Raw genomic sequence first — 13,947 nt, forward strand, 5'->3', positions numbered from 1 at the left:
GTAGTTTATAAATAAATAAAGTGTTAAGGAGACAAGGATGCCTTCCAGGAAGCTGATAGGCTGTTTCCAGAACCTTATTAAAGTGAAGAGGGTAGTGCCTCAGGCTGGAAATCAGCAGCATTATAACCTGCTGGTTAATGGCAACATTTATCTCTAGGCAAACGGATAAAAGCAACTTTCTGCAAAGCTGGGGATAAGGCCTTGGACTAGTGGGATCCCACTTTGATGCCATCTCTTTTAGTTGCAACAAGAACAAAAAAAGATAAACACACAAAAATTTGAAAGGGTAGTTCCTAAAAAGGTACAGTATTTTTTCTTAAAAAGATCATTAGGAAATCTTAAAATTAACTACTGAATTCACATACAAACAAGGAAACATAAGACACATGTTATCATGTTAACACCCAAGTACTTTTGAAACTACTTTTTAGTTCCAAACCCCAGTACGCATCAATTGCATGAATTCAATTTTTTTTATTCAGAACGTGTATTTTTGTTTTACGACAGGTATAAACAAAAATAAAATACAAACAACTTGTTACTGACATAATAGCTGCAGTTATTAACTGCCAGAATACAGTAAAAATGAGTCATACTAAATGTAGATGTTCTTGCAACAGAATTATCCCAGTCATTTTATGGTAGTAAATTCTGGCAAGAAATGATAAATTCATTTGTTATTAAAGATACTTAAAGAATTCCTAAGATCAATCAGGTATGCTGCAAATAAAACAGCAGTTTATTCAAAAGAGCCCTTACCTTTCTCTTATTTTCCTAAAAATCTGCCATTTATAGGTAACTACTATTTTCAGATCAGTTGTTCAAACCAGGGTTCTTCCTGTAAATTCACATCTTAGCTTTAAAAATACAGTAAACTTACACTCATTTCCCTTTCCAGTGGACTAGCTAGTCTTGAAGTTAAAATACTTTCACCAAAAAAAAAAAAAACCAAAAAAACAAAAACCAAACAAACAAACAAAAAAACCCCAGCCATTTAAAATCCTTCATGTAAATCTTGGTTCTTACTTTTCTTCTACCTCATTTTTATTTTCTTGTATTATTTGTTCTTCCTCCTCATCACCAAAAGTCTGTTCCTGCATGGTGGCAAAGGAGAGAGATCTAGCAGCCACTTCTGCAGCGAGGCCAGCAGTGAAGGTAAAATCCGGTGACAGCTGTAGCTGTGCCAGCCTCTGCTTGATGGAGGGCTGGGATGAGTCCCGGGGAGTTGGTTGGGAAGGGGCCAGGCCACCTACATCTGCCTGCTGGGACTCATCTTCACTCTCACACTGGTAACACACTCTTTCTTCAGCTCCTTGGAAGAAGACTTCATTTGCAGAATTGTCTTTATTTTGACCATCTAGAGGGTTTTCACATAAATACTCAGTCCTACTACTTATTTCATTGTCAGTGGTGGAGGGTTTACTACTTTCCTCTTCAGTATCATTTTTACCAACTTTCCCCATATCTGAATCCACTGATGATTCTGAATTACTTATGGGTTCCACTGGGTCTACAGGAGAGAAGGATTTCAACACAGCTTCAAAGGAAAAAAAAAGAAAGAAAGAAAGAAAAATAATAACTAAAAACCCGGCAATGATTTAAACTTTAAACTCCCAGTATTTTTTTCTTAATAAATAAAAAGCTAAATAAAACTTTCTAGTAAAATCAATGTAAATTTATAAAACCAGAGACTATTATAAGAGATTAAATGCCTAAGTCATGAAATGAGATGGGGTTTTGATGAGTATTTTATGAGAATTTTAAAACAGCTCACGTGTTCTCCTACTCAAAATATTAAAGCAGTGGTTCTCAACGTGTGGTCCTTGAACCAACATCAGTCCGCATCACCTAGGAATTTGGTAAAAATGCAAATTCTTCAGCTCCACCCCAGACCTACTAAATTGGAAATCGACTGAGGACTGGCTGTGTTCTACAAGCCCTCCACTGGGTTCTGATGCACACCAGCATTTGAAAACCACTGTATTCAAGAATAAGCAGTGTTGTTTTCACTGATAGTGTCTTTGATAAAAGCCCTAAGAGTAATCCAGGTAATGATCCTATCATCAATACATATATATTTACAAGTTAAAACAGCATGGGAAAAAATACAACATACAATTCAGCTCATTTGCTGACCACCTAACAAGACCCTGATGAAAGTAAAGCCACAACTTCTACACATTTTGTAATGCCACAGAAAAATATAAAATTAAATAAAACCTGCATTCCAGATCAACTACTGTACAAAGCATAATACATAAATATTATATCCATACGGCAGAAGTTGTCCTTTCAAGGAAAATGAAGTTTTATTTAGCCCCTCTTGATGTTAGTAGGCAGTGGGTTGCTTGCTAGGCAGTCTCTCCTCCCAGTATGAGGGGTTAGTACAATACAATATGTTATGAAGCATGACGGAAGAAAAAGCACGTCTTCAAGATCTGGCGTTTATTTAAAAAATTATTTTGTAAAACATGTCCATTTCCAAGAAACAGATCCCTAAGCTGCAGTAACTCCACTAGAGAAGCAGCAACAACAGAAAAAAAAATGGCCACAGCAGGTTCCAGTGTAGAATTTCCCTCTCTAATTCCATTCGGACTTTACCCCTGTAGGCAGAGACGAAAACAACTCTGGAAGATGTACTGAAATTTTTCACGGGAAAGGCATTTTATGGTATCAGAAGATTTTTACTTATTTTCACAAACTAAATTAGCATTATTACCTTTGCAAATGTAAACTATCAAAAGCACATACCTGAAAAAGAGACACATTTCTCTCATCATTTTATCTTTACCCATTCTGTTAAGTGGATAAATTTAAAGCTATATGAAGACAATACTAAACAATAGAAAAGAATACCAGTTTATATACAATGCTATTTTCAGACTTCTTGTACAGTGTTAGTCTATAAGTCTGCTTAATTCTAAAAGAATGCAACATATATGAGAAGTTGTTCGATATTTCTGATTATTGCTAATTAAATGGGGGCATATAATCTGCATCATGCATCAACCAACTAGTGGGTTAACACTGCTAGAATGTAACCTGCAGGAAGGTGGAGATTTTTGTCTCCTGATCTATGTGCTACAATACAGCAGTAAATAGTATTTTATATCCACTTGAGTGAATAACTTGCTGAATGAATACTGTGGGGGATAATCAAGACCCTATTTAAGGAGACCGTAATTTAATTACAGAAACAACAACAACAAAAAATCGAATGCACAGAAAACAATAGTGCCTAAAACATAAAACTCTTAATTTCTTTTTTTTTATCTTTTTGTCTTTGGTCCTTTTTAGGGCCACACCTGCAGCATATGGAGGCTCCCAGGCTAGGGATTGAATCAGAGCTACAGCTGCCGGCCTACACCACAGCCACAGCCACAACAATGTGGGATCTGAGCTGTGTCTGCGACCTACACCACAGCTCATGGCAACGCCGGATCCTTAACCCACTGAGCGAGGTCAGGGATCAAACCCGCAACCTCATGGTTCTCAGTGGGATTCATTTCCACTACGCCACGATAGGAACTCCAAAACTCTTAATTTCTGATTTACATAGGCCCAATAAATGAATAAGCAGGTTGCAGGAACTCTATTTTCACTGCTGCTTCTGGGGAGTTCTTAATCTACTTAATACTTTGCTGCTCAAGATTTCCTTTCATTTCACTACAGTGGCCCTCTGGTGTGAGGGGCTGTGGTGGCAGTGGTGGCAGGGCTGGGGCTGTAAGAGGAGGACTCATAGCGGGAGACTGGTGGAGAGGACAGACAGCATTCTTGGTAAAGGGATCGCTATGAATGTTTTTCGTTAATAACAGCAAGTTTGTGGAACCATTGTCTAACTAGATAGATTTAACTAGAAGAAATAATTTATATCAGAAATAGTAGAGAATATAACTGCATATGATGGGCTCATAGTGGAGGGGCTTGAAAGCAGGACGAGGAGTTCAAATTCAGTATAGTAAGAAAAGGGGGAACCACTCTCGGTTTTTAAGATAGTTATTATCAATGTGCTGTTTGAGAAAAATATGAAAATAGCTTGCGAGAGCAGATGGAAGTCATCATAGAAGCTTAGAAGCTATCTTCTAAGAATGACTTCCACGTAAAAGGTACTGAAAGTGCAAGTCAAAAAAAAAAAAAAAAAAGAGGCAAGTCACCTAAGAGGCTGTTGTAATGTATGAGCATAATCTTATGAGGACATGGGTTATAAAGGGGGCCAATGGGAAGAAGGAGGAAGGATAAAATCAAGAAATGTATTATCTGGACAAGGGAGAAGAGGATTCCTAAGAGAAGCAAAGAGAACCATGAGGAACTTGCCAAGGACAGGTAATCTATATACGTCTAGTGAAAAAGTGAAAGGGCACAGAAGACAGTTGATTTTGAGGCTCCACATGCTGTAAAATGGAAGGGAAGCCCAACTCTATCTTCTGAGAAATCCACAGGAATTCATTCCTGAACTAGGAAGTAACTAGTGTGATATCGCTGAGTACTCGGCTTCCCCTCTTTTCTTCCCCTGCCTCCCATGACATTTGATTAGAGAAAAGAGGGTGGGAAACATACAGAAGTTTAAGGTTAAACTTTGGTATTATCAGTTATCCTCCTCTGTCCAAATCCAAGTATAGAGATATTGTGCACAGAAGCACCTCCTCTTCCCAGCCACTAAAGTGCTCAAATCTAAGTAACCTAGTGATAGAGCTAAGGGCCTGTGTCTTTTTGTGTTCTTTTTTTTTTTTGGTTGTTAAATGTTTGCTCATTTGTTTTGGCTCTGCCTGCAGCATGTGCAAGTTCCTAAGCTAGTGATTGAACCTGTGCCATAGCTATAACCAGAGCCACAGGAGCGACAACGCCAGATCCTTAACCTGCTAAGCCACCAGGGAACTCTGGGCCTGGGTCTTAATAGTCAGCATAGTTTTATTAATTGAGTTTTATTAAAGTAATTATCATATCAACATAAAGAGAACAGAGTTTAGAACCTCAAATTCACTAAATTTGAAAACTTTCCAACTAATTCACAACTTACCCACTTCAAAACAAATTTAGTGTAAAAATCAAATAACTGATGGAAAACTATGATTTCATATTCCAGCTTGATTATATGCCCCTCTTCTTTTATTAATCAAACTGATTTTGTGTCTAGAAGAAAAAGTACTAGATTTACTGTGATCCCTAAAATTAAAACCATAAGAATTGTATAGCTAAAATAAGGTTTATAGTTCAAGAGAAATGAATCCCTTAATTGAAATAATCTTTGACTCTGAAGTCAGTACTTACCATGATCACTAAATAGAAGTTGCTTCCACTTCTGCCTTTCTGCCTCTGATGCTTTAAATCCCAGCACAGATTTTAGTTCTTGGAGTACCCTCTTGGATTCTTCATGCTCACGCTTCTGTCTCTCTCTGTCTTCTTGAGACAAGTAATAAAAATCATCCTTTCCGAAATCACTGTCCATATCTATATCATCTACATAAGCTTCTAACTCCTGAAAATGAAGAAAATAAAAAGCACTTCATAAAAAGCACTTCAAGCAGACAATTTTCTAGTAGCAGTCATTTATTTACACCTATTAATTTCTAAGATTTAAAAAAATAAAGACTCTTGGAGCTCCCACTGTGGCTCAGTGGTAATGAATCCAACTAATATCCATGAGTATGCAGGTTTGATCCCTGGCCTTGCTCAGTGATCTGGCATTGCCATGAGCTGTGGTGTAGGGTGAAGACATGGCTCGGATCCCACGTTGCTGTGTACAGGATTTTTACGTATGCACACATACTGGCAACCACTACTGTGATCAAGACAGAAACATTTCCAGCCTCCCAGATGCACTAATTAAAAAAAATTCTATTACAGTTAATTTACAATGTTTTGTTAATTTCTGCTATACAGCAAAGTGACTCAGTTATACGTCTATATATTCTTTTTCATTATGGTTTATCACAGGATATGAAATGTAGTTCCCTGTGCTATACAGTAGGACTTTGTTTATCCATCTTATATATAATAGTTTGCCTCTGCTAATCCCAAACTCCCAATCCTTCCCTCCCTACCTCACCTTCCCCTTGACAGCCACAGGTCTGTTCTCTATGAGTGTTTGTGTTTCATAGATATGTTGATTTGTGTTATATTTTAGATTCCACGTATAAGCAATATCATATGGTTTGTCTTTCTCTTTCTGACTTACTTCATTTAGTAATGGTAGTCTCTATGTCTAACCAAGTTGCTACAAATGGCATTATTTCATTCTTTTTAATGGCTCAGTAGAATTCTATGGTATATATATACACCACATCTTCTTTATCTATTCATCTATCAATGGGCATTTAGGTTGTCTCCATGTCTTGGCTATTAACGAGCAGCTATGAACATATGGGTGCATGTATCTTTTCACATTATAGTTTTATCTGGGTATATGCCCAGGAGTGGGGCTATTAGATCATATGGCAACTCTATTTTTATTTTTTTGAGGAACCTCCACACTGTTTTCCATAGTGGCTGCACCAATTTACATTCCCACCTATAGTGTAAGAGGGTTCCCTTTTCTTTACACCCTCTCCAGTATTTATTGTTTGTAGACTTTTTAATGATGGCCGTTCTTACCAGAGTGAGAGGGTACCTCACGGTAGTTTTGACTTGTACTTTTCTGATAATTAGCGATGATGAGCATCTTTTCATGCCAATGCACTAATTTTTAATGTGTTTAATCACTTTTGAGTATCCAATAAATGGACAGTTAGATAAAAACAAGAAAATCTGCTGGCAGATTCAATGGATTCAGGTTCAAAGCACTAAGAACTAATGATATTATATAAGTTCAATGCATTGTATTGTGTTTTTGAAGCTCTTTAAAAATACAAATTCAACAACTTATTCAACAGTTATTCACGTCACTTCCAGAGAAAGGTTGGTAAGTTTTGTATGTAAAACTCTTCTTCAGGGAAGAAAAGGGCAATTTGCACCCTTACCTGCTCCTCAGGGATTGGATCTTCGTCTGCAATATGTAGAGTGGGCTGCACCAAGGGTACCATAGTACAGCGTGGGTTTTCACATGCCATTTCAGCTTTGCCTTACAAAGAAACAAGGAAATGAGCGAACATCTATTAAAGTTTACAAGAGCAACACCAGTAGACTTACAATTTAAGTTAAATCAAACTTTTAGAGAAGAAAACCTGGTTTTTCTCCCCCTTTTTAACCTTACCATGTATATGGCACACAGTAGGTACTCTAATAAATACTCACTGAACAGTCAACTTTGTTCATGGTATAGAAACAGGCCCGAGATAGACCATCACTCTTCCCTACAAAAAACAAACTTCAATCTTGCACTTCATTTATACTATTTGGAGAAGTTAGAATTGGAAATGAATTTCACAAGTAAACAGATTGAAAAGATCATCCAGGTGAGCCTAACTTTGATTAATTATTTAAAACTGGTGCTGGGCTTCTAATCTTGGGGTTACTTAGTCTTATAGTTGGATATCCATCTTTTACCACTATCTCTCTACTTTTAAAAAGTGGGGGTTAAGCTTCTAGATTTGTTTTTTGTTTTTTTTGTTTTTTTTTTTTTTTTTTTTCAGATCTTTACCTTTCAAGAGTAATGATAGATAAATGGTTGGGACCTGAGTTGAGGAAGACTCTCAGCTGACATGAGCTGGTATGGTCAAAGCAAACTAGGCTACAGGATGAGAACTCTCAGCATGTGTGAATCAGCAGAAATGTGACTTAGCCCATAGTGTCAGGTGACTGGTTACATAAAAAGAATTGACTAAAGTGCAGCGGCTTGATGTGGGATCTCAGTTCCCAGATCAGGGACTGAACCCAGACTATAGCAAAGACTATAACCTAGCCATTAGACCACCAGGGAACTTTTCAGTAAGTGTATATATTGAAACTAGTGAGAGCCACACTGCTCATAATCACAAAAGAGAGGAACAAATACAGAAAGGGGGAGGCCAGAATAAACTGCGTGGTATTGGAATTGAATTGGAGGTTTTGGTATGAACTCATGGTTTATAACATATGGATAGACAGATATAGAAATAGAGACAGATGTTGTGTCCATGTGTATACACAGATGTATCTCTTAGCTCTGTACACTGAAAAGTGGTAAAAGGAATAACATCCCAGTGGTTGTGAGCATACCTAGTACCTTCATTTCTAAATGGCATTTTCCACTTCAAGAAATGAAGGCTTCTTGGAGATAAGGCTGATGTTAGGGCTGGAGGCAAGGAAAATATAAGACAAAGAAGTATTCAAAGAATGATGGTGACATGAACCAACTTGAATGGGCTCTGTCTGGCCAAATTTCGGACAACCTGAGAACAATAAAAAATAACATACTATGATTTACTGAATAAAATAAGGATCCATACATCCATACTGATATAAATAAGTAAATAAGTGGCAAAGGGTGATGCTTAACTTTATAATAGCACATCAACCAGTAAGTGGAAAAGGGAAATGGAATTTAAAAATTATCATTTAGCAAACATGACAGTAATATCCAATTAAAGCAAGAACTACCAATGGATGCGAAAACTAGTGGGTGAAAAAAATTTAAGCTAATTTATTTTATTCACTCATAAAATTCACTTTTGGGGGTATACAATTTTATGAGTATAGAAAAATTAGAGCCATGGAATCAATACTACCACCACAATCATGATACAGACCAGCTCTATCACCTGAAAACATTTATTTATGCTTCCTCTTTATACTCTATTCCTCACCCTCCATAGCCAACAACGCCCAGTAACCACTGATGTGTTTTCTGTTCTTAATAAATTTTATCATGTTGAGAATGTCATATAAATGGAATTACTGGAGTTCCCTGGTGGTTCGGTGGGTGAAGGATGTGGTGTTGTCATGGCTGTGGCTTGGGTCACTGCTGTGGTATGGGTTCAGTCCTTGGCCCAGAAACCCGCATGCTGCGGGTGCAACCGGGAAAAAAAAAAAAAAAAAGGAATACAGTATGTGGTGATTTGAGTCTGCCTCTTTTCTCTTTTGATTAGCATAGTGTATCCTCCATCTTAATGATACATCAGTGGCTAATTTCTTTTTTTATTTCTGAGTAGTATTCCACTTTGTGGATGGGTATAATGGCTTATCTCTTCATCAGCTGAAGGACCCTTGGGCTATTTCCTGATTTTGATGGTATACTGTGAGTTTTTCAAAAATGCAAACAGAAATATTTAAAGGTAGTAGGGTTCCATGTATGTATCTTAAATGGTTCAGAATAATACCACAAAAGAATTTATAGACCAGATACACAGAAAAGGCAAATGTGGTAGAATGTCAACAATTAGGGAATCTGGATGAAGGGTACTTAGAATTATTCTTGTAATATTTCTATAATTTTGAAATAACTTAAAAAAAAGATATGGCTAACTGAAGCACCTGTTTCTTAAAAAATTCAAATGAACAATTTTTTTCAAGCTGTGTAGCCAAGGCTACTATGGGCATTTTAGCAAGAAAAGCTTGTGAATACTTGTATCTTACTTCATATCATTATCACCTATGAGCAAAAAACATGTCTACAGAGGATAATCAAGAAAGGGCTTATCACCTGCCCAGTGATCTGGAGTCAGTTTTAACCATCATGTTTTAGCAACTGACCTAAGATTCAGCATCTCAGAGTATGCTAAGGGAGGGGTGAATGGATGCATCTTTTAACATTCAGTGGTCTAAAGAGAGTTTCTAATATAGAAAATGTACTTAAAAGCTCTAGAGTTAAGTCTTATCAAAAAATTTATGTGCATAAATATTTGCAAAGATTAAAAATCCTTGGCAAATTTAACCTTTGGAGAAAAAAATTATTCACCGTACACATTTTCAAAATAAAGGAAATCTATTGGTACTATCAATTAGCACGTTAACATTTCCTTTGAAAAAAGTTAAAACTGGGGTTCTCTTGTGGCACAGTAGGTTAAGGATCTGGTGTTGTCACTGCAGCAGCTCAGGTCGCTCAGGTTGGCATGGGTTCGATCCCTGGCCCAGGAACTTCCACATGTCAAGGGCATGGCCAAGAAGAAAGAAAAAAAAAGATAGAGTTCCCATTGTGGCTCAGCAGGTTAAGAACCTGACATAGTGTCCCTGAGAGTGCAGGTTCAATCCCTGGCCTCACTCAGGGGGTTAAGGATCTGGCATTGCAGCAAGCTGCAGCATAGGTCACAGATGCAGTTCAGATCCAGTGTGGCTATGGCTGTGGGTGTAGGCTGGCAGCTGCAGCTCTGATTTGACCCCTAGTCTAGGTACTTCAATATAGTGCAGGTGTGGCTGCAAAAAGGAAAAAAAAAAAGAATAAAAAAGATAAAAAGTTAATACTTTTACTAAGAACATAAAACAATCACCAGCAGGACGATAAAGCATTAATCACCTTCGGCAGCCATCAATTTCTATACATAAATCTGATTAACCTCATCCTAAAGTTCCAAGGGATAAACATGGTATTGACGTGTAGCACAAATTTAAAAATTAATATGCCAAACATTTACAATGAAATTAGTGAAAGTAATAAAAAATATAAAATCTGGGTCGAAAGGAAAGCAGTTTTACAGAAAATTTCAAGACTGCCTCTTTACCTAGCGGTACAAGGCACTCTGATGTTACTGTTAAACACACTTAGTACTAAGTGGTAATATTAGTACTACATAATTATGGCATTTAAATACTGTTTCCGAACGACTGAAGTATTTTATCTTAAAAATAAACTCTATTTCCAGCCCCTGACTATCAAACTCGTTATTACACTAACTGGAAAAGAGTTTCTAATAATGGATTAATGATATTAAAACCTATTCATTTATTTAAATTTTGTTAAGAGGAGGTATATGGGAGTTTTCCTGTGGCAGAGCAGGTTAGCTATCTGGCATTGTCATTGCTGTGGCTCTGGTTGCTGCTGTGGCACAGGTTTGATCACTGGTCTGGGAACTTTCACATGCTATGGCCATGGCCAAAAAAAGAAAAAAGAGAAAGGTATATGATTCAGGGCATTTTCAAATCATACTCATTTTTTATTTATAAAAATAAGAGCCAAGACTTTCTATTCAGTGTCAGTTTGTACATGTTGAGTTCTACTTTTTTTTTCAGTAAACTAAGAAATTTTTGCCAAGTCAGTCTTATCACGTAGACAAGAAGTTAGCTAATAAAATCTCGTCAGGAAAGAGTAAACATGTCTGATGAGTACACCAAAACGACTCTCTCGTAGGTACCTTTTTTATCTGTATTTCTTCGTAGCAATTTGTCCACTTGAGAAATGGCCTCTTCCCAGCAATTGTTGCTTGCTTGAACATGGGGCTGAATCAACTTAAATTTCTGGTCTAGGATTTGATAAGCTTCTGACACTAGTTCTTGTGTTTCTTTAGTACAAACAAGCTTTTCAAGTTCATCCTCAAGAATTATTACCCTGAGTAATAAAGAAAAACAAACAGATTTCTAAACTATAAAATGAAATGTGTAATTCACAAGGTTTATTTAAGAACTAAGCATATAAGATGAAGAAGTTCTGGACATGAAAGGTGGTGATGACTACACAACAATGTGTATTTTACCACAATTTTTAAAAAAGCTTATAAAGAGTATCATATATTTATTCAACAAATATTTCTTGTATACATACCAGGCATTTTACAAACTGATTTCCTACTTATAAGAAACTTATCCCAAATCAGAAACATTATCAGCAATGTCATAAACAATTATTTTTATTTTTCTCTTTCAGCCACCCTTACAGCACATGGAAGTTCCCAGGCCAGGGATCAAATCCGAGCTGGAGGCACAACCTACACCATAGCTGCAGCAACGCCAGATCCTTAACCCACTGCGTTGGGCCAGGATCCAACTGGCATCTCCACAGAAACAAGCCAGATCATTAACCCTCTGTGCCACAGCAGGAAGTCCAATATAATTTAAAAAAATAATTCAAACTAACATTTTATTTTCATTTTACAGGTGAGAAATTAGGTCTAGAGAGCTGAAGAACTTGCCCAGGTTATACAGCTGAGAATCTGTAAAGCTGGGCTAAATCTAGGCACAAAATGACAGAGAGATGAAGAAGGGATTATAAGAATTTAGAAGAGGGGGTAGTTACTACCAGCCATGGGTACAGATCGGGAACGGCTAAGGAAAAGGTCCTTCTGAGGTAGCACCGAAGGATGGGAAAATCAGAGCATGTAGAGAAGATGAGGAAGCTCCCTCTAGATGGCACATGGGCAGAGGCCTTTACACAATTCAGCTGCCCTGGAGGAAAAGGGAGAAATAAAGACAGAAAGCAGACCGGTCCGGTCATGGCCAGCCCTTTCTGCAGCGGGTTGTACACAGTCTTTAGTCTGAGCCCCTATACTCCAAAACCAGTGCAGAGAACTTGTTCACAACATAGAAACTCAAAGATTTCAAAACCAAACTTATGGTAAAAAAAAGGGGAAACACTGTGAGGAGGGATCAAACGGCAAGTTGGGAATGACATACACGTGACCATGTATGGCATGGCTGGTGACAAGGCCCTACTGTATGGCACAGGGAAATCTACTCCATACTCTGCAGTAACTTACATGAGGAAAAAACCTGAAAAGGAATCGATGTAAGTCTATGTATGACTTACTCACTTCGCTGTACGCCTGAAACAAACATAACGTTGTAAGTCAACTACACTCCAATAACATTAAAATTAACAAAACAAAACCAACAAAACCCAAAAAACAAATATATGCCTCAGAAACAGCATCTGGCAGTGAGCACGCCAGAAGATGGAAGGACAGTTAAAGGGTCAAGCCCTAGTAAGCCAGGGAGAGTGGGAAGAGCAAAGAGCTCAAGAGGGAGGGAAAAGTGAAACAGAACGGTTTTTAGATGACTCCCAGTTGTGTGAGGTGGCGCTAAAGAACAAACCAGACATGATGGTTTGTGATGGGTTTACTCTGTAGTGAAAATATTTTGAAAGGTGACATACAGTGGCATACAAGAATATTTCTTTTTCTTTTCTTTTTTTTTTCTGGCTGTGTCTGTGGCATTTGAAAGTTCCTGGGCTGGGGATTGAACCCAAGCCACGGCAGTGACCCAAGCTGCTGCAATGACAATGCTGGATCCTTAACCTGCTTCACCACAACAGAACTTCAGATATTTCATTTTTAAACAGAAAGCAGGTAGTTCCCATTGTGGCTCAGAAGGATGCAAACCCAACTAGTATTCATGAGGATGAGGGTTCGATCCCTGGCCTCACTCAGTAGGTTAAGGATCCGGCATCACCACAAGCTGTGGCACAGGCTGCAGACTCAGCTTGGATCTGGCATTGCTGTGGCTGTGGTATAGGCTGGTGGCTACGGATTGACTGGACCCCTAGCCTGGGAACTTCCATATGCTGAAGGTGCAGCCCTGAAAAACAAAAACAAAAACAAACACCCCAAGAAACATTCTTTCCATGCATCATCCAGAGTTCCTGACCAGGCACTAAGCCCTTGTCATTTTCATGTCCGTCCAGTGTAGCACTCTTTCTTTCTAGGCCATCTTTCCACATGCTAATGCATTCCATCACACCCATATATATACATTTTAGGGCCCCACCTGTGGCATATGGGAACCAGGCTAGAAGTCTAATCAGAGCCGTAGCCACCGGCCTACGCCACAGCCACAGCAATACCAGATCCTAACCGTGTCTGCAACCTATTCCTCAACTTGGGGCAACATTGGATCCTTAACCCACTGATCAAGGCTAGGGATCAAACCCCAATCCCCATGGATACCAGTCAGGTTCTTAACCCTCTGAGCCACAACGGGAACTCCCTGACCTGTATATTTCTGATTCTGTTGACAAGCATTACTTCTTTTTTTTGTTGTCTTTTTGCCTTTTCTAGGGCCACACTCGCGGCATATGGAGGTTCCCAGGCTAGGGGTTGAATTGGAGCTGTAGCTGCCAAGCCTACACCAGAGCCACAGCAACGTGGGATCTGAGCCTCGTCTGCAACC

At 38.2% G+C, this 13,947-nt stretch overlaps 1 protein-coding gene across 10 annotated transcripts in view; it reads right to left on the bottom strand.

Annotated features, from left to right (window-relative positions):
• Nucleotides 1-491: 491 nt before the first annotated feature.
• VEZT (vezatin, adherens junctions transmembrane protein) overlaps nucleotides 492-13,947 on the bottom strand; it is a 69,013-nt gene continuing 55,557 nt past the window's right edge. For 8 of the 10 annotated variants that reach the window (XM_047788256.1, XM_047788255.1, XM_047788253.1 and 5 more), the window contains 4 exons: nucleotides 11,202-11,395; nucleotides 6,957-7,057; nucleotides 5,269-5,476; nucleotides 493-1,537 (listed from right to left, as the gene is read on the bottom strand). In XM_047788256.1, the coding sequence (XP_047644212.1) occupies nucleotides 1,023-1,537; nucleotides 5,269-5,476; nucleotides 6,957-7,057; nucleotides 11,202-11,395 (1,018 nt within the window). In that variant the 3' untranslated portion in view covers nucleotides 493-1,022. Of the gene's footprint in view, nucleotides 1,538-2,289; nucleotides 2,604-5,268; nucleotides 5,477-6,956; nucleotides 7,058-11,201; nucleotides 11,396-13,947 lie in introns of those variants that run through there. The other 2 variants (XM_047788261.1, XM_047788260.1) reach the window with 2 other exon arrangements.

This window comes from Phacochoerus africanus, chromosome 7, assembly GCF_016906955.1.
Source record: "Phacochoerus africanus isolate WHEZ1 chromosome 7, ROS_Pafr_v1, whole genome shotgun sequence".
NCBI lineage: Eukaryota > Metazoa > Chordata > Mammalia > Artiodactyla > Suidae > Phacochoerus > Phacochoerus africanus.